Source organism: Panthera pardus, unplaced genomic scaffold, assembly GCF_024362965.1.
Source record: "Panthera pardus isolate Hobbes unplaced genomic scaffold, ASM2436296v1 HiC_scaffold_27, whole genome shotgun sequence".
NCBI lineage: Eukaryota > Metazoa > Chordata > Mammalia > Carnivora > Felidae > Panthera > Panthera pardus.
The window spans coordinates 40,608,469-40,629,305 of record NW_026526843.1 but is presented as its reverse complement, the minus strand read 5'-3'; the positions used below and the strand labels follow the sequence as shown (position 1 = coordinate 40,629,305).

The 20,837-nt window shown below is 35.2% G+C and overlaps 2 protein-coding genes across 3 annotated transcripts in view; both read left to right on the top strand.

Annotated features, from left to right (window-relative positions):
* TBC1D8B (TBC1 domain family member 8B) overlaps nt 1-20,009 on the top strand; it is a 58,610-nt gene extending 38,601 nt beyond the window's left edge. For both annotated transcript variants that reach the window (XM_019435689.2, XM_019435688.2), the window contains 10 exons: nt 510-795; nt 1,706-1,835; nt 2,832-2,930; nt 6,509-6,577; nt 6,752-6,992; nt 7,936-8,001; nt 9,636-9,719; nt 10,788-10,844; nt 14,818-14,915; nt 17,498-20,009. In XM_019435689.2, the coding sequence (XP_019291234.2) occupies nt 510-795; nt 1,706-1,835; nt 2,832-2,930; nt 6,509-6,577; nt 6,752-6,992; nt 7,936-8,001; nt 9,636-9,719; nt 10,788-10,844; nt 14,818-14,915; nt 17,498-17,893 (1,526 nt within the window). In that variant the 3' untranslated portion in view covers nt 17,894-20,009. The remainder of the gene's footprint in view (nt 1-509; nt 796-1,705; nt 1,836-2,831; nt 2,931-6,508; nt 6,578-6,751; nt 6,993-7,935; nt 8,002-9,635; nt 9,720-10,787; nt 10,845-14,817; nt 14,916-17,497) is intronic.
* Nucleotides 12,871-14,416, top strand: LOC109258680 (tRNA (guanine(10)-N2)-methyltransferase homolog). The gene has a single exon (XM_053891304.1). It carries the CDS (start codon nt 12,887-12,889, stop codon nt 14,267-14,269), a length of 1,383 nt encoding a protein of 460 aa, XP_053747279.1. The 5' UTR covers nt 12,871-12,886; the 3' UTR covers nt 14,270-14,416.
* Nucleotides 20,010-20,837: the final 828 nt, after the last annotated feature.

Here is a 20,837-nt window from a genome sequence, read left to right as displayed (position 1 = left end):
TTCTTCAGTCATCAAATATTTATAGATTTTTATACTCTACCTTAAAGCTGTAGGGGGTTTCTACTTTGTACACTCATACGCCTTCAGTATCATAGCTGGGTTATTGATTGCATTTCATTCTTTCATTATAGTTATTTGTGTATTTATCTAAAGTTCTTTCATTATAGTTATTTGTGTATTGATCTGAAGTTCTACTAGATATTAAGCTCTTTGAAGATGAGGCTATTTCATTAATTGGAGTATCTCTTATGGTGCCTATTACAGGTTTCTGCAAAAGATTGAATAAATTACTGTTCAAATGAATTTGAACTGAGTTTCTCAAGTGCTTCTTGATTCATGACACTTTACTAGCAGATAAAGAGATGTGTGAAATATAGGAAAGGCACTGAAGAAGTTCATAATTGAAGGAATAGAAATGAGATATATTGGCATACTAGTAAGTGGGAAGGTATCAGAAACAAGTCCTTTTGAAGGGGATTCATTTTTAAACTTCTTTTTATGCTCACCAGGTGCCTTGGTGGATCAGGCAGTCTTTGAAGAACTTATCAGGGATCACTTTCCCCAACTTACAGAACGTATGACCGATATGACATTCTTTTCCTCAGTTTCTCTCTCATGGTTCCTCACACTTTTTATTAGTGTGCTGCCTATTGAAAGTGCAGTGAATGTGGTGGACTGTTTCTTCTATGATGGAATAAAGGCCATTTTACAACTGGGATTGGCAATACTTGACTATAATTTAGACAAACTGATCACATGTAAAGATGATGCTGAAGCTGTGACAACTTTAAACAGGTACTGTCAGAACCGTAATGTTTAAATCTGGAGAGCCCCTTGGAGATGATCTTGTTCAGTCCCTTTGTTTTGCAGATGAGGAAATGGCCCTAGAAGCTTTAAACAGTTTGCCCAGTGTCACAAAGCTAGTTGTATGAAAAATCTAGGACTAATGTCCACTTCTCTGTTTCAAAATAAGATATAGTAAGAGCAGATCCCTCTGAAGTAAGTCACTTGGTAACATACACATTTACACTAATATTGTTGATTCGGTACGCTGGGACTTTCATAGTCCCAGTTTGAGCTATAAAGTATTGTTGTGTAAAAGTAGTTTGAAGGGGGAAGAATAGTTGATAATGTTAAAAACCAGTGGGGGAGATCATTCTGATTTTCAGGTAATTTCAGTCAGGTATACTGAGCCTTATTTTCCCAGTACTTTTTCTGTGAATGTTATTTTATATTGGAGCACTGTGTGTGTGTGTGCACATGTACACTATGTACGTATATGTTAAATGAATGGGTCACTATTGTAAGGGTGCATCAAATACCATTTTGTACAGAATAAAATATAAACACTCTGGCATTCAGAACACTCTACGTTAGGGCCTCAATGTATCTTTTTTATTTCTCCTTACGTGCCTCTACATACCCTGTATTCCATCCTTATTAGTCTATGTGGTATTTGCTGAGTACTCTCTGAGCCTATTTGCTTTCCTCATGCTCTCCTCTCTGCCTCTGAAATAATTTCTTCACCATCCCATTCCCCTCTTCCTTGTCTTCCTAATTACTAACCATCTTCAGATTCCACTTCTTCATAAGACCACCCTTTGTCCTATCAGTTGACATTAACCTCTAACTAGGGAGAAATTAGCTATCATTTTCTCTGCATTTTACTTCCACTAATTTTTGTATTACTGTCACTTTTGGATAGGTTCTTTGACAGTGTCACTAATAAGGATAGCCCATTGCCTTCAAGTGTTCAGCAGGGTTCAAATGTGAGTGATGAGAAAAGCAGTCTTATTAAAGTGGATATTACAGATTTGATTAGAGAGTCAAATGAGGTAAGTTTTTTTTTATACCACAAATATAATTACATAGCATAGTTTAAATGATCAGTACTATAGTTATATCTCTAGTGGTATATCAAGAATAAAATAATAATACAACTAAAGATATAATTTAAAATCCAATTTCATTTGTTTATTTTATTGAGGTATAATTGGCATACAATATTATATTAATTTCATGTGTACGATACACTGATTCAACATTTGTATTGTATACATCGTGAACTGATCACTACAGTAAGTGTAGTTATCATCTGTCACCATACAAAGTTAATACAATATTATTGACTATATTCCCTATGCTGTACTTTATATCTCCATGGACTTACTTTATAACTGGAACTTTGTACCTCTTGATCCCCCCATACCCATTTTGTCCCCCTCCAACTCCCCTCTCCTCTGTCAACTACTGCTCTGTTCTCTGCATCTATGAGTTTGGGTTTTGTTTATTTTTTAGATTCTACTTATAAGTGAAATCATGTGGTATTTGTCTTTCTCTGACTTATTTCACTTAGCATAATACCCTCAGGGTCCATCCATGTGTTGCAGATGGCAAGATTTCATTCTTTTTATGGCTGAGTAGTGCTCCATTGTATAAAAATGAGTTCTATCAACTCTTCCTAGGTCATATAGCCTCACCTGCTTCAGTTTGCTATCTTTAAATGAAATGATTCTTACTTGCTTTCACAGATAATGACCACTTATAAATATCTATCACCATATAAAAAGGTGAAAATTCTTCTTAGAGACTAAGAATTTTTCCAATGTTCTTATACATAGTCTAGACACATAGTAGATTGAATTCTCTCCAGTAAATATATAGAACAACTGAAACGTGGGAGGTGAAAATTTGCATAACCACTGAACAAGTTAGGAAAATAGCTAGAAATAGAACCAAGGCCTCTGAGAATTGAGTCTGATGAAATTCAAGTGTAAGAAAAGCAGATATTTATTATGAATGAGTATCTGCTGAAATCATTTTTTTTGCAGAAATATGGTAATATTCGCTATGAAGATATACACAGCTTGCGCTGTCGAAATAGGTTGTATGTCATACAGACCCTAGAGGAAACAACAAAGCAGAATGTGGTGAGTATCTGCCCTATGGGGGGAAAGCCAATTGGAGTAACATTTTTTTCCAACTTCCTTTAAAAAATTAACATTTCATGTGAAGAAAATGAATATAACTAAACTTTTGAGCTAGATTCTTGCCACAGCTTAGCTTACTGTAAATTTGAGAGGAAGTAAGTTATTTTCTTCTAATGGAATTATGTTGATTTCTCCAAAGTGTTTTGTTATTTGACCTTTAATATTGAATGTTGTGATATAGGCATTTAAGCATAACATATTTTTGACGTGCTTCATCATTACGAACAGCTGACCTACATAGTCAGTAGTCATTGCTGTTAATATATTTTATTATCCTTAGAAACATAAGATAAGGTAAAAAAGCTATAAAACTGTGTTTCTAAGTACTCTCCTTTTTAATATTTGGATGGCTACAAAAGAAGCTGTTAATATTGGTTGTCTCTGGTTAATGGGATTAATAGATTGCTGGTTGGAAGAGGGAGAGTTTTACTTTGCTGTGTATATCCTTCTATACTGATTGAGCTTTTATCATAAGCATGTATTGTTTTTATTTATTTATTTATTTATTTTTTTTTTAATTTTTTTTTTCAACATTTTTTATTTATTTTTGGGACAGAGAGAGACAGAGCATGAATGGGGGAGGGGCAGAGAGAGAGGGAGACACAGAATTGGAAACAGGCTCCAGGCTCCGAGCCATCAGCCCAGAGCCTGACGCGGGGCTCGAACTCACGGACCGCGAGATCGTGACCTGGCTGAAGTCGGACGCTTAACCGACTGCGCCACCCAGGCGCCCCATGCATGTATTGTTTTTGTAAACTTACTTGCTTAATGGCCACATCCTCAGAGATACCAATCTGGGAAGATGAACATTTCTGAAGATTCTGGGTTTAGCTCTCAATTAAATAATTCAGTGATACTACTGTGACATAGCATAGAGCCCCTTTGTTTTGGGTTTTATATATTAATTTAAAAAATAAGTAATACATTTTCACTATTAATAACTTAAACATAACAGAAATGTAAAAACATAAAAGTTCCTTCCCTTCCCCTATGTTCATCTGTTTTGTTTCTTAAATTGCACGTATGAGTGAAATCATATACCTTACTCTGACTGACTTATTTCACTTAGCATACTACCCTCTAATTCCATCCACATTGTTGCAAATAGCAAGGTTTCATTCTTTTTGATTGCTGAGTAGTATTCCATTATATATATATATATATATACACACACACACACACACATACATACACACACACATACACACACACCACATCTTATACCATATCTTCTTTACCCATTCATCAGTCGATGGATATTTGGGCTCTTGTTGCCTTTTGTTGATAGGGTAATGGGTATTAAGGAGGGCCCTTATTGGGATGGGCACTGGGTGTTATATGTAAGCAATGAATCACTGGATTCTACTCCTGAAACCAATACTACACTGTATGTTAACTAACTTGAATTTAAATAAGTACTTTTTTTAAAAAAAGTAAAAGTTCCTTACCCCAGGAGTAACCGATATTAAAATTGTTTGGTATATATCCTTCCAGATCTTTTTAGTATGTATCTATAGACATAAATGTGTGTGTTTTGGGGGGGAGGTTGATACAGTTTTTTAAATGAGATCATACCAGTTACTTTTTTCTGCAACTTAATTTTTTCACTGAAAAATATATCATAGTTATTGCATATCAGTACATATAGGTCTACCTCACTTTTCTTAACATACTGAATAGTATACCATAGTATGGACATGCTATATAGTTGACCCTGAACAATGCAGAGGTTAAGGGCCCCGATTCACTGTGCACTTGAAAATCCACATGTAACTTTTGACTTCCCAAAACTTAAGTACAGTTGACCCTTGAACAACATAGGTTCATACCGTGCAGGTCCACTTACACATGGATTTTTATATATATAAATACAGTATAGTACCGTAAATGTATTTTCTGTTCTTTATGGTTTTCTTAATATTTTCTTTTCTCTAGTTTACTTTGGTGTGAGAACACATTATATAATATATATAACAAAATGTGTGTTATTCCACTGTTTATGTTGTTGGTAGGGCTTCTGGTCAACAGTAGGCTATTGGTAGTTAAATTTGCGGGGAGTCAAAAGTTTTATGTCAATTTTCGAGTACACAAGGGGTCAGCGCCCCTAACCCGCATGTTATTCAAGGGTCAACTGTACTCCTGTTGACCTGGAGCCTTGTTGATTCAGACCTTTTTTTAAAAATCAGTATTGAGTGTTAATTGTGACCAAAAGATTTTTCCATATGTTGAGTTTATATATTTTTCTGCTTTGTTAATGTAGTCAGTTATATTAAGGAATTCCTAATATCCTCCTGTTGGGTTTTTGAAATGAATTCTGTTTGGTCATGTTGTATTATTATTTTAATATTCTGCTTTGATAATTTTGCTAAATAGTTTAGCTATGTTCTTTACATCTATGTTAAAGTGACATTGGGTTACAGTTTTCTTTCTGTGTGTGTGCTAACTTTAGTTTTCTAATGAGAGTTGTACTCACGTCATAGAATGAATTTTGGAATAAATTATATTTTTCTATGCTCTGGAATAGTTTAGATCACACAGGAATTAACAATTACCTGAAAGTTTGAGGAATTGAGCCTATGAAACTATTTGGATCTGCTGCCTTTTGGTAGATGACAGACTTTTTATTACCTTTTCAGTTCTGTCTCTTCAGAATTTGCTCTTTCTGGGTTAATTTTGGTAATTTTTGTCCTAGAGAATTATTCATTTCATCTAGACTTTCAGATATATTCATATAAAGCTTAAAGAATTCATTCAATAGATATTTAATGGTACCTCTGTGCTGAACACTTTTAATGACCTATGTTTATACCTATGTTTATATTATAATTTTACTTCTCAATGTTTATTTGTGTTTCCTTTTATCACACTTGCCAGATATTTGTCTATTTTACTTTTTTTTAAATTAACCAGCTTTTTGTTTTATTTATTGAGCGTAGTGAGTTGTTTTTAATTTCCACTATTTTATTAATTCTATCTTTTATCTTTACTCTTTTAAATTTCTTAAATACCCAAATCGTTGTACCGTTGGTGCTTGTTCTTCATGGAGTAGGATAAAATTACATATTTTCTAAGCTTATTATTTCTTGGATTATAGGTTTTTTTGGCACAGATAGGGAATGCACACCTCTCCCAGTGTCTTTGAAGTGCTTAATGACAACCCCATTTGATGACTTTGACACATTGTTTATATGTCAAGAGAGGAATATATGGAATGAGACTTAGAATACTGTTACTTATATTTATAGACATTAAATGGATGTCCTTTGGCAGTGATCTCTGGGTATGAAGGGATGAAGATCAAAGTACATATCAGAGTTGAACCAAAGTACATATCAGAGTATAATTGAACTATAGCCTATGTACAACCTTTTTAAAGGGCAAAATTTGTACATTTGTCTTTGTTATTCTTTTAAAAAGTTAGAAGAAAATTATTCTTGCAGAGGGAGATTTTTCTAAATGGATTCAAGAATTTTAGTACTGAAGTGTTAAATTATAAATTGCTTTTAATCTTTTTAAAGTTGCGTGTTGTATCACAAGATGTGAAATTGAGCCTTCATGAATTGGATGAACTTTATGTCATCTTTAAGGTACTGTTGTTCTTCTTCAAGTGAAAAGTAGTACTTTTTAAGCAAAATTTTACCACAACCACTTTTAAATATTTTATCTTTAATTATTTTAGTAGACATGCTTAAAAGAAAATAATTTTATAAAATTACTTTTTATGATTTAATGACTCTCCTCTTTTTATTTGTTTTTAATAGAAAGAGCTGTTTTTTTCTTATTATTGGTGTTTGGGTTGTCCAGTATTGAAGTACCATGACCCCAGTCTGCCATATTTGGAACAGTATCAGATTGACTGCCAGCAGTTCAGAGTGTTATATCACTTGTTGAGTCCCTGGGCTCATTCTGCAAACAAAGACTCACTAGCCTTATGGACATTCAGATTGTTGGATGAAAACTCTGACTGCCTTATAAACTTCAAAGAATTCTCCTCTGCAATTGGTAGGATGATGTCCAATAATTTTCTTTTTTTTTTAAGTTTTATTTATTTTGGAGAGTGCACGAGCAGGGGAGGGTCAGAGAGAGGGAGACAGAGGATCTGAAGCAGGCTCTGCACTGACAGCAGCGAGCCCAAAGCCAGGGTTGAATTCATGAACTGTGAGATGGTAACCTGAGCCGAAGTCGGATGTTCAACCGACTAAGCCACCCAGGCGCCCACAATAATTTTCTTTTTTAAAGCAAAAAATAAAGGTACCCCTAGCTTAGTACTGCCTTTTAGTGCCAATTTAGTCAGATTTTATCAGCCTGAGTTACATTATCTCCAACTTTAGCAATAAGTGGACCTTTTGCTAAATATAAGTATATTGGTCTCATTTTGACCCAGTCTTCTCAGAAAAGCAAGCTGTTAGATATAGTTGTTTTAAAGGTTAACACAAGGGAAGAAAATATCCATATCTTGCCCCATTCAGGCACGTGGAGGCTTCAGGAGGAGTTTCCCCCTCAGTAAAAATCCAATCACACAACCTAGAAAAGTGGTAGAGAAATACCAACAAACATGTTGTGCCTGTAGATAGTTCACCAGTTACATTGTTCCTTTGCTTTTCCAGACACCCCAGCATACTTTCTTATCAGGGATTGCCCGTTAAAGAGGAATTCTCTTCCTCAAATGAGGCATAAGGCCTCATTAAAAAGAAAAAAGATTTAGGTTGGGGGGAAGGGAAATCAGCATGAGAGCATTTTTTCCCTCTGATAAAGTGTATTTTACTTATACGCTTGAAAGAGAGAATCTGGCTGACTGGGTGGCTGTTTAATTGTTAGTTTAAGTAACAAAGTTTCTGAGTCCTAATTACTGGATAATACCTGTATCTTAATTAATCTTTGTTGCTGGAATTGATTGAATGTTCTTTAAAAACATGATTATTTGTAGTTGAATTTTATTGAACAGATACAATGTACAATGGAAGTTTCACTGATAAGCTTAAGCTGCTTTTTAAGCTGCATATTCCTCCAGGTAAGAGTTTAACAGTCTTTAATGATATACAGGAGTTGATTTCTTTTTTTTTTTTTTTTTTTGAGAGTGAGACAGAGTGCAAACAGGGGAGTAGCAGAGGGAGAGAATCTTAAGCAGGCTCCATGCAAAGCATGGAGCCTGACATGGGGCCTAATGTCACAACTGTGAGATCATGACCTGAGCCAAAATCAAGAGTCGGATGCTTAACTGACTGAGCCACCCAGGTGCTCCAGTTGATTCCATTTTAACAAATATAATGGTAGATACTCAATTTTAATAAATAATGTAATTTTCAATATGATCTAAGGTCATTGCTTCATTGTGGCCCATGGATCATATATCTAGTACTTTTTCTGATAGGTAGTTACAGTGAAATCTGTAGAAGAGATTCTGTGTAACAGCAGGGTCCACAAGCTTCCTTTCAGTTAGTGGTCAATTTAATGATAGTTTATGTGTAAGCACTACCTATCATTTGAATATTGGTATAATACTGACATGTGATGTTGTTATTGGGGAGTAGAATTTAACTTTAGACAAATTGCCAAACTTGTGGGATACTACAAATTATTCAGAAAAAATGAGACTAGGCAGCAAGGATGTTAAACATTTGGAAAAGGAAGCAAAATAAAAGCTGCCATTTATTGAACACTTGCTCTGTAGACGCATTTACTTTACATGTGTTCTTTTACTTAATTCTCACAATGTCCCTGAGAAGTACTATCTTTCCAAGGATAAGGAAACTAAGGCTCAGAAAGATTAAATTATTGGCCAAAGATCACATAACTAATAAATTGCATAGCTGGGATTCAAACTGAGGTCTGACTCCAAAGCTTAGGTTTCTTTCTATTCTGCCATACTCCCCTAATGTTACCATACCATTCCAGTTTATTCAGTGTTTTCCACTGACCTTAAGAGTCTGGCTTTCCCAAACCTGATCCATATTTTGGGAAAACAGTCTTAGGTTTTAAGCTAAAGGAACATTGCAAAGGTACCATTTAGTTTAGAAAGGATAATTTACACAAGCAAATAGCACGTCATAACTTGTATTAAGCTAAACCTGGGATTTCTTTTGAAAGTCTTCCCAGGATAGCCAGGAACCATTCTTTACCAGACCAAAAATCTAAAAGCCACCTCTTACCCTTTACACACTCCTATCACAATCAGAGCATTAAACACCAAAGAAAAACCACCTAATAACTTAATTATTAAGAACTTTACATTGTCAAGTCAAATTATTATTAGAGTGTCTAATATTGCCATGGAATGAATATACTTTCAGTAGAAGGATCAAAAATAGAGAAACCACTGTGTAGGTTACAGCACTCAACTTCATGTTTGCCTTATTACCGAAGATGTTTTTAAATGAGGTCACATTTTCAGAGATTTTAAAATGCCACATTTTCTTATTTCAACTTGTAATGGCTCTCAGAAAACTATTAAAAAGTAAGAGAACGAATAGAACTCAAAGTGATAACTTATTATTTGCTATAGAGTACTATTACTTCCACATTTCTTCACGTCTGTCTTATTGAGATCTTTTGTTTAACTCTCTGCCCCCATATTTACTTGACCCCATTATAGGACCCACTGCTGTCCCTTATTGTTAGTAAATTGATTGGGTTATGTGTTTTCAGCTTATACTGAAGTGAAATCTAAGGACCCTTCAAAAGGAGATGAACTTTCAAAAGAAGACTTACTTTATTTCAGTCAGCTTCATGGTAAATATCTGTTAAAAATGTATCTGTTTTCACGATTAGTCACTCATAGAGATCTTCCTGGCTTAAGTATTTTTTACCCAGCTACCATTAGTAAAATATGAGTTAATGGTACTTTATATTTCCTTGTGCAACCATAACACTTAGCACAGTGCTAAATGCATGGTAAATACCCCCAAAATATTTGACTGATTAAAGTGTGTTTTCGGTTTTCGTTTAGGGAATGTTTATTCTACTGGAGGATTAGAAAATGCATTTTGTTTCTACTTACGTAGCAGAATTGTTCTACTTAACATCGCAGACATTTCTAAAATGTATCAGATCATTTTCATGCCTTGTTAAAATACAGTGGAGACAATAGCATCTTTGATGATTGAAGGTCATAGCTACTATTCAAACAGTGAATACTTATTATAAATCACTGTAGGTGTAGGAGACAGGGATGAATCTGTCTCCAAGACATAATTTGGAAGTGTTATGCACTTATTTTTGTGTCCTTTGCTTCTTTTTCATAAACATGAATGTGTTACAGAGGGATAAGTCCTGATTAATGTATGTTTATAGTTACTATATGTTAAGTGTTTGAACACTAAGTTTGAAGAGACCTTACAAATCATCTAGTCAAATCCCTTAGTTATATATAGATAGAGGCACTGAGGCCCAGAGAGAAGTGACTTGTGCAAGATTTCACAATGAGTTACTGCTACAATCAGGACTGTAGCTCAGTCTTCTGACTTCCATTATGCTTTTTTCCCTAATAATAAAAGTAATACAGTTTAGTTTGAAGTAGGTCACAGGGAAGAAAATACCCCCCCAGAAGTAAATAATATTTGTTAAACTTGGTATACTTTTAGATTTTTTTTTTTCGTATAGATTCTCCCCAGTGTTCTTTCAACTATAAAAGCTTTTGAATACTTTGTGTTCTGATGATAGGAGGTCATGGCAGCTAAAATTGGTTTCCTGAATTGAAGAAAATAACATGTGCTTTTTTATATAAAATACTCTTTTACTTTCAAAAGGTATTTACTTATTAAATATTTTTAAAAATTCAATTGTTTTCCTTTCCTCTAGTTTCTCAGCCTATAAATGTGAAGGAAGCAGAATCACTAAAAAAGAGCCCTGAAAAAGGTACTATGATCAGGAATATCATTTAGTTTAAGTTACCGTTTTTGTGAATAGTTAATGGCAAAGGCACAAAGTGGATTCCCTTTAAAGGCTATTGATTTGTCCTGAGAGCTTTTTTGCTGTTTTGATGTTAGTTTAACAATTTAGTCTTTGTTCTCTTGATACTTAAGTCTCAGAAGTTATAGTAAATGACCCATATTCATTTAATTTTACTATTTTGAAAATATTTAGTTTTTTTTTAATTTTTTTTAACGTTTATTTATTTATTTATTTATTTATTTTTTTAAATTTTTTTTTTTTCAACGTTTTTCATTTATTTTTGGGACAGAGAGAGACAGAGCATGAACGGGGGAGGGGCAGAGAGAGAGGGAGACACAGAATCGGAAACAGGCTCCAGGCTCCGAGCCATCAGCCCATAGCCTGACGTGGGGCTCGAACTCACAGACCGCGAGATCGTGACCTGGCTGAAGTCGGACGCTTAACCGACTGCGCCACCCAGGCGCCCTAACGTTTATTTATTTTTAAGACAGAGACAGAGCATGAACAGGGGAGGGGCAGAGAGAGAGGGAGACACAGAATCTGAAACAAGCTCCAGGCTCTGAGCTGTCAGCACAGAGCCCGACGCAGGGCTCGAACTCATGGACTGTGAGATCATGACCTGAGCTGAAGTCAGACGCTTAACTGACAGAGCCACCCAGGCGCCCCGAAAATATTTAATTTTAATTACAAGAGTAATAGATAATTCTTCTAAAAGAAATTTAAACAGAAGTCTTTATATTCCCACTGAACTCTACCCTGAATTAAATGTGAAAACATTTTGTTCTGTATCCTTTCCAGACTTGTTTCTATGTATACACAAAGACATATAGACCTCTCTCTTTTATTAAAAAAAGAAACATTCCATAAATACTGTTCTACAATTTGCTTTTTCTATTTTGTGATGTATCATGGACATCTTTTCATGTTAGTACATTTGGATCTGTCTTATTCTTTTTTTTTTTTTTTATTTTTTTTTTCAACGTTTTTTATTTATTTTTGGGACAGAGAGAGACAGAGCATGAACGGGGGAGGGGCAGAGAGAGAGGGAGACACAGAATCGGAAACAGGCTCCAGGCTCCGAGCCAGCAGCCCAGAGCCTGACGCGGGGCTCGAACTCACGGACCGCGAGATCGTGACCTGGCTGAAGTCGGGCGCTTAACCGACTGCGCCACCCAGGCGCCCCATGTCTTATTCTTTTTTAATGGGTATAGAGTATTCCATTGTTTGATTTGATCATGCCATAATTCAATAACTAGCCCAATATTGATGGACATTTAGGTTGTTTCCAATTATTTGTATTGCAAACTGTTGCAACAGACATTTTATACTTACATTATAGGATACTTTTATACATATTTCTTTAGGATAGGATAAATTCATAGAAGTATGAGAATACTATGTCTAATATGCACATTTAACATTTTGATCAAGGCTGTCAAATGCATTCAAAAAAATCCATCATTCTTTTTATGGTTTTGAGTAACATTTAGTTAAAAAATAATGAATTGCCAAAGATCTATTTAAATTATGACACCTTCCCTAAGGTTCTGTATATCTACCTAGTTTTCCAATGAATCTTAAGTTATTAATAGTCACATTAATTATTGTGATTAAACTCTTCAAAGGAATGAATGGATAAGTAGTGTTTTGAATTTTTTAAAGAAAAGCCACCATAGAACACTTCAGAATCTGCATATTAAGAACATCATATAGAAGCTATTTTAAACTTAATAGTATGCATCAGAACATCTACATGAAATTTACATTGTCAAGCCAAGGTATACTGTTTAATCTAAAATGCATCCTTCTTCGTCTCTCTTCACATCTTCCCTAGTCCCCAGCCTTCCCAAAGTAAAAGTTTTAGTTTAATAGAAATGGAATACATATTCTGAAAGCCAGTGGATGAAATAAAAGGTAAATTCAGATAATTTCCTGGGTTATTAAAAGGTGAAATCTTATATCTCAATGAAATATCTTCCAATCGAGGCGCACCTGGGACGGCTGCAATGGCGCTGTCGTGCTCCCTGAATAGATATCTGCTGCTCATGGCTCAAGAGCACCTGGAGTTCCGCCTGCCGGAAATAAAGTCTTTGCTTTCACTTTTTGGAGGTCAGTTCACCAGTAATCAGGAAACTTATGGAAAGTCTCCTTTTTGGATTCTTAGCATTCCCTCTGAAGATATTGCCAGAAACTTAATGAAACGGACAGTGTGTGCCAAGTCCATATTTGAACTATGGGGTCATGGAAAATCTCCGGAGGAGCTGTATAGTTCTCTTAAAAACTACCCTGCGGAGAAGATGGTTCCATTCCTACATTCAGATTCTACATATAAAATAAAGATTCACACATTTAATAAAACATTGTCACAAGAAGAAAAAGTCAAACGAATAGATGCACTTGAATTTCTGCCATTTGAAGGAAAAGTGAATTTAAAGAAGCCACAGCATATATTCTCTATATTGGAGGATTATGGCTTGGATCCAAACTGCATCCCTGAGAATCCACATAATATTTATTTTGGTAGATGGATTGCAGATGGACAGAGAGAGCTTATTGAGTCATACAGTGTTAAAAAGAGACACTTTATTGGAAATACAAGCATGGATGCTGGTTTATCATTTATTATGGCCAACCATGGAAAAATGAAAGAAAATGATATTGTCTTTGATCCGTTTGTTGGAACAGGTGGCCTTCTGATAGCATCTGCTCATTTTGGTGCATATGTATGTGGGACAGACATAGACTACAATACAGTTCATGGCCTAGGAAAGGCTAGTAGGAAAAACCAGAAATGGAGAGGACCAGATGAAAACATTAGGGCAAATCTTCGGCAGTATGGTTTAGAGAAGTATTACCTTGATGTCCTGGTTTCAGATGCATCTAAACCTTCCTGGAGGAAGGGCACATATTTTGATGCAATCATCACTGATCCCCCATATGGTATCAGAGAATCTACAAGAAGAACAGGTTCTCAGAAGGAAATACCAAAGGGGATTGAAAAATGTCCAGAAAGCCATGTTCCTGTTTCCCTGAGTTATCATCTGAGTGACATGTTTTTTGACCTGTTAAACTTTGCAGCGGAGACCCTTGTATTAGGTGGAAGACTAGTCTATTGGTTACCAGTATACACACCAGAATACACTGAGGAGATGGTACCCTGGCACCCTTGCCTGCAACTCATTAGCAACTGTGAGCAGAAGCTTTCCAGTCACACATCAAGGCGCTTGATAACCATGGAAAAGGTGAAGACATTTGAGAACCGGGACCAGTATTCACATCTGTTAAGTAATCACTTTCTCCCATACCAAGGTCATAATTCCTTCCGTGAGAAATATTTCAGTGGCGTAACAAAAAGAATTGCCAAGGAAGAGAAATGTAGCCAAGAGTGAAAATGAAGATTTTGACAATGGAAAAAGACTAAGGATTTAACAGAAAAGACATCTGGATGTGAACTTCCATGTATGATATAGAAAACATATACTGTTTTAAATACTTTTATATAACGAAATAAATGCTACAAAGTAAATTGAACAATTCTTTTACAATTAGCTTTGTTTTATAGACTGTTTTGTCGTATGTAGTCTTTGGAACCATATTTAATTTATATTTGTACTTTCAAGTATTATGGAAATTGAAAACAGTTATATTTTTGTTAATTAATTTGCAAGGGGAACTGATACTTTTGACTTTTTAAACAGATAGTTGCCAGATATGTTACAAGCAGTTAACCATGGTTGAGAATTTATTCGTTTAGTAGGTTTGTTTAATTTGGTTTCTGATTGTAATTGATTTACAGTGCCACTAACAAAGTTTACTGAGGATCCCTAAAAAAAAAAAAAAAAAAAAGAAATATCTTCCAATCATAGTTATTCCTTCTGAGATTTGGGGAAATACAGTGGGCTGTTCATTATGAAATGGTTTTATTCCACTCTTTCAGGCAAAGGAAAAGTTGATATTCAGGCATACCTAAGTCAATGGCAAGATGAGCTTTCTAAAAAAGAAGAAAGCATTAAGGATTTACCAAGAATGAATCAGGTATAGTATTTTCAAAGAAAAAAAATGCTAGGTTCTTGTTTGTTTTTTTATGAATGTGGGTGTATCCAACTTTAAAAATTGCTAACATGCTATTACAAAAATAGTTAAATAATTTGTGTATCATCTCTAAGTTTCAGATGAGCACAGAAGAGTAGGAGCAAAGTTTTAAATGATTTTATACTTTATTTTTTTAATGTTTATGTTTTTATTTTGAGAGAGAGAGAAGACACATGCAAGTGGGAGAGGGGCAGAGAGAGAATCCCAAGTAGGCTCTGTGCTGACAGCTGACAGTGCAGAGCCTTACATGGGGCTCACCTCACAAACTGAGATCATGACCTGAGCCTAAATCAGGAGTCAGATGCTTAACTGACTGAGCCACCCAGGCGCCACAAAATGATTTTCTACGTTAAGCATTTAAATGTATTTAGTTTCAGGATAGTTCCTTTGCTATGACAACATTTGTGACTATAGAAAAGATGTATGTATAAACGTATATTTCAGTGTTTCCTATTTCCAGCTTTATTAGAAGTGTTCATTTATTCAGTAAACATTTTTGTAGTGCCTACTAGATGACACACCCAATGCTAGGTACTAGGGATAAGAAGTTAATAAAATAGGTCACACACTGGTGTCTTATCATCTTATATTTGAACCTGCTCAAACAATACTACTACTACTTGACACAGTTCTAAATCCATGTCTATCTTAAATACTGGTCATTCAGTTTATGTTCTTATGTTTTTTAAATTACAATCTGTTGGTTTATATACTGAAGATCCCCAGAATTTTACCAAAATAAGAACTGTCAAATAACAGTATTCCTCATGGACTAGGTAATTTGGTAGCTGAATAAGTATATTTTTTTTTAATGAATCAGTATGGTATTTATTCTAAAATTTTTATAAATAGTACTACAAACTAAGGAAGAAAAATAAAACTTAAAAGTTTGGTACTGTTTATTTTTATTAAGTATATCCTTTGTATTTGCTTTTTTATTTACAGATAGACTTTTCTAGTAGGATGGAACTCGTGTTAGAATCAGTTTTTCTTTTTAATTCTCAAATATCTATTAGCAACGTCTATGGATTATCTAGGGGCAACTAGCAAACAAACCAGTTTATTTCTCTACTTGGGTCCCACCTCAGCATTTAAAGAGAAACATGTCTGGGGCACCTGGGTGGCTCAGTCAGTTAAGCACCTGACTTCGGCTCAGGTCATGATCTCACGGTTCATGGGTTCAAGCCCCATGTCGGACTTTGGGCTGACAGCTCAGAGCCTGGAGCCTGCTTTGAATTCTCCCTTTCTCTCTGTCCCTCCCCAACTTGCAATCTGTCTCTTTTCTCTCTTTTCTCTCTCTCTCTCTCTCTCTCAAAAAATAAATATTAAAAAAGAATAATAATAATACATAAAGAGAAACATGTCTAAATGGGCTCTGTAGCACTACCTTGTACTACTAGTTTCCAAAACATTTTTCCATAATTTGTTGTCCTACTTGAGCTGCCCACTCTAGCCCTTTGGAGAGATCAAGGAAAACTCATCCTTAAGCCTTTCGTTAAGATTGGTTAATGAGGGGTGCCTGGGTGGCTCAGTCAGACATCCCACTCTTGATTTCGGCGGCTCATGTCATGATCTCAGGGTTGTGAGATTGAGCCCTGTGTATAGCTTTGTGCACAATGAGCATGAAGCCTGCTTGGGATTCTTTCTCTTCCTCTGTCCCTCCCCCACTTGTGCTCATGCTGTTGCGTGCACTCTCTCTCTCCCTCAAAATAAATAAATAAACTTAAAAAAAAGATTGGTTGGGGCACCTGGGTGGCTCAGTCGGTTAAACATTCCACTCTTGGTTTCAGCTCAAGTCATGGTCTCACAGTTCATGGGTTCAAACCCTTCCTTGAGCTCTGTGATGACAACATGGAGCCTGCTTGGGATTCTCCCTCTCTGCCCTCTCTGCTCACTGTCTCACTCAAAAATAAATAAATAACATTAATTTTTTTTTTTTATGTTTTAATTTTATTTTTGAGAGAGACAGAGCACGAGCAGGGAAGGGGCAGAGAGAGAGAGGGAGACACAGAATTTGAAGCAGGCTCCAGGCTCCGAGCTGTCAGCACAGAGCCCAATGTGGGGCTCAAACTCACTGATGGTGAGATCATGACCTGAGCCAAAGTCGGACACCCAACCGACTGAGCCACCCAGGCTCCCCAAAATAAATAAAATTTTTTAAAAAGATTGGTCAATGAATGAACGATTCGCATGTGGGGAAATAGGGGAATTTGCCTATTTAAGAACCACCTAACATTGAGGGAATGCTGGTAGGTAAGTTGCCCAGGAATTATATATATAATATACATATACAACATACTGCTACTAGGCAACAAATGAGTAAACTTAAATGGAATTTTCTTGCATGGTTCATACCCATCTTTCTAGAACCAACATTTTTTTGGAGATTAATCATTAGTTTTTGTAACTTCTGTGGTGAAGGTTAGATAGTACAAATTCCAAAAAAGAGACTGTTTACTTCTAAGTTCTCTTTCTTTTTGCTAAATGTAATATCAAATGTGATATTTCTAACTTGTGTCTTTCAGTCACAATTCATTCAGTTTTCAAAGACTCTGTATAACTTATTTCATGGGGACCCTGAAGAAGAGTCATTATATCAAGCCATTGCTGTTGTAACTAGCCTTTTGCTCAGGATGGAAGAAGTTGGAAGGAAACTACATAGCCCTACAGCATCAGCCAAAGAATTCTCTGGTACAGTCTGTGCTTCTGGAGGACCCAGTGAGGGGAAAACAGAGAGCCACTTGAAGAAAGATCCCTCCTCTCTGAGGGAAGAACCTCAGTGGTCATTTGCATTTGAACAGATTCTTGCGTCTCTGTTGAATGAACCAGCTTTGGTGAGGTTTTTTGAGAAACCCATAGATGTAAAAGTGAAACTTGAAAATGCAAAAACCTCTCAGTTAAGTTTCAGAACCAAGATGTAAATCTCTTTTAACAGGAATTGCCTGTCATAGACAAGTTTACTAAGATTTCCGTAGCTTTCAGCTTAATTCTTGGGAATAGGGATCAGGGATTTATCTTGTTACCGATGTGTTTTAAGGTTTAAAAAAAGGATATGTGGAAGCACAATGATTCATTTCTTTGTGGTAATCTCTAATTTTTGATATTCTCCATTACAAACGAACTTTTTATAGTTCATATGATATGTAGTATCAGGGGAATATGCTAATGTTACCACCAGAGGGCACTACCATATCACTTTTAGTAAGAAAATTACTAGTTTGTGCTGCTGTTTACATATGGATTAGTGATGATTTTGAAAATGTAATGTTATGTTTGAGTGTTAGTGATGCTGCCATGTCATCTGATAAACCCTACTTTCCAGATTGCCTCAGTTCCTATTATGATGCTTTAGAAATCCAGGCTCTTAGATCTATAGCCTTAATTATCTAAGTGATTACCATATGAGGACCTCATTTTCAAGTTATCAAACTGAAATAATATTAACTTTTTGAAGTTAATCTCATTCATTTTTCTAATAATAAATGTGTTTTTTTAGTAATTTCTACATTCTTCCTACCTGAGCAGTTCAGCAGCTGCTGACTGATAAAAACAAGTCAAGAACAAGTCCAAAATTCTGGGCACATATAAGGAGAAACAATATTGGATTTAATTTTAAGCCAGATAAAGCCAGTCTCTTCAGAAGGGTTAAGAAACAATTCAGTTAAGTATATAGGTGTCTCATTAGACTGAGCAATTACTTGAAATACTGCTGTTTGTGGCATTTGCCTCAGAGTAGCTGTGACTGCTTTGGTTCTAGCTGTAAATTTTGAATTTTCACCAGTCATGTTTTAAGCTACATAAGATAGACTGAATTACTGTTTTAGTCTGGCAAGTTCATAAAGTACTTATGTTTAATGATAGTTAAGGTAATTGGCTGGTGTCTGTTTAAAAAGTTTTGACCATCTATCTGATATAGATGTGTAATTTCAGTATTTTATGCTGCTTATATTTCAGTCATTACAGTGAAAGTCCATTTAGAGATAATGGGCTTTGTTAGCATTTTAAAGAAAAAAAGACAAGCAAACCATACCTGTTTAATCTTCTGTGCTGTTTTTGACAAGAGCAATTTATTAATCGACTTAGGAAATTATGGGGAGAAGTTATCCAGTGGAGCTTCTTTCTTCACAAAAGGCTTTGGTTTTAAGCCCTTTGACTTTTCAGATGTGAAACAATAAAAGAGCAGAAATTCTTTAGAGTAACCCAAGACATTCTCCCTTTCTGGAAAGGAATTGGTATAAGTCAGCCTTTGACAAGAGTCCACTGTGAACAAGGCCTAACACAAAGGGTTTCATCACCACAAAATATGTTATTTTCAAAGAGATTCAAGAATTTTAAGTTGACCCTTTGAAAATTTCATAAATTGGGCTTGGCCAAACACTTACTAGTGTTATCTTTAAAATGATTTGGTTAACCTTTTCTAGAACATTATCACCTAAAGACAGAATTGGTAAATAAGCATCTATGCCTTTTCTCAGAAATGATTTGCTGAAATGTGTTCAAATTTTAGACTTTGGTTAATAGTTTATACATAAACTGTCTTACCTCTGCTATTTTGCAATGATTGTTAAATTATACTACATAGACTCTAGAAAGACATAAGGCTCTATGCTTATATACAAAGGCACTGTTGCACATACTTTGTTGAATATTTTGTCAGTTATATTTACAAAAAAGATACTTTCTAAGAGCATATGTTATTAATATTTGATATGATTTTAAAAAGTCAGAATATTAAAGATTACTAGGTATTGTATTTTAGCCTATATTAATTAAAATCGAATACTTAGATTTTTGAATTGTAAAATGATTATAAATGCAAGTTAAAAAGGCAAACATTTATTTTCTGAGTCTGCAGGAGAAATAAGATGAATACATAGTTTTATAGCTGCTACCTTGTTAAGAAAATGAGTTCTTAATATTAAAAATCTTATGTAGTTGTGTTAAACTGAACCGCTGCATTATACCTTATGCATTAAATTAAATGTTATGAGGTGGCTTTACTTTATAAAAATAAATATTACAAATTATTACAGTAAACATGAAAAATTGTTTGCTTAAAGATATTACTGTTATTTATTATGTATTTTTGTTTATACTTAGTTATCACTTGAGGACTTCTATCCTTTATTAGTTAAGGTTAGGTTGCAGAGAACAGAATTCACTCTAATTAGTTTAGTTAAGGCAGGAAAAGATTTATTACCAGACATTAAGTGGCTTACAGAATTATCAAGAGGACTGATCTAAATTGAGCTTTCAAGAACAACTTCCAAAACTATACCACAGAACCAGGCCACCAAGGGAGTTGCTAATTCTTCTACAATTAGGAAACTATTTCCTGCTACCATGATGAAAAGCCAACATTACAGCTGCTACTTACAGATCCATGCCCCACCTGCTATGATTTACACAGCAACAGAGATGCCGACCATCCCACTTCTCACCACCCACAAACTAGTGACTAAATTACAATAGAGCAAGAAAACATCTTCACAACCATGTTTACCAGCAGAAATGGCAGAAGCAAGCATAGCCTTTACCTCCCCTCAGCTATTCAAGTCTCACGAGTATGCATGTGATTGGCCTATAATGTATCCAGAATCCTAGTGGCAAGGGAATCTGGAAAATACCCTTTTAGCTTTTTCGCCTCTGCAATACAAGAAGACACATTGAGAGGCTAGAATGGACATTGAGCACCGTATTTGTTTTCTATTGCTGTGTAACAAATTACCACAACACACATTTATTCTCACCATTGTAGTGGGTTAGATCTCTGGGCTCAGCTTAGCTACGTGCTGGGTTTAGGCTCTCACAAGGCTACAACCAAGGAGTCAGCCAAGCTGGTTCTCATGTAGAAGCTCAACTGGG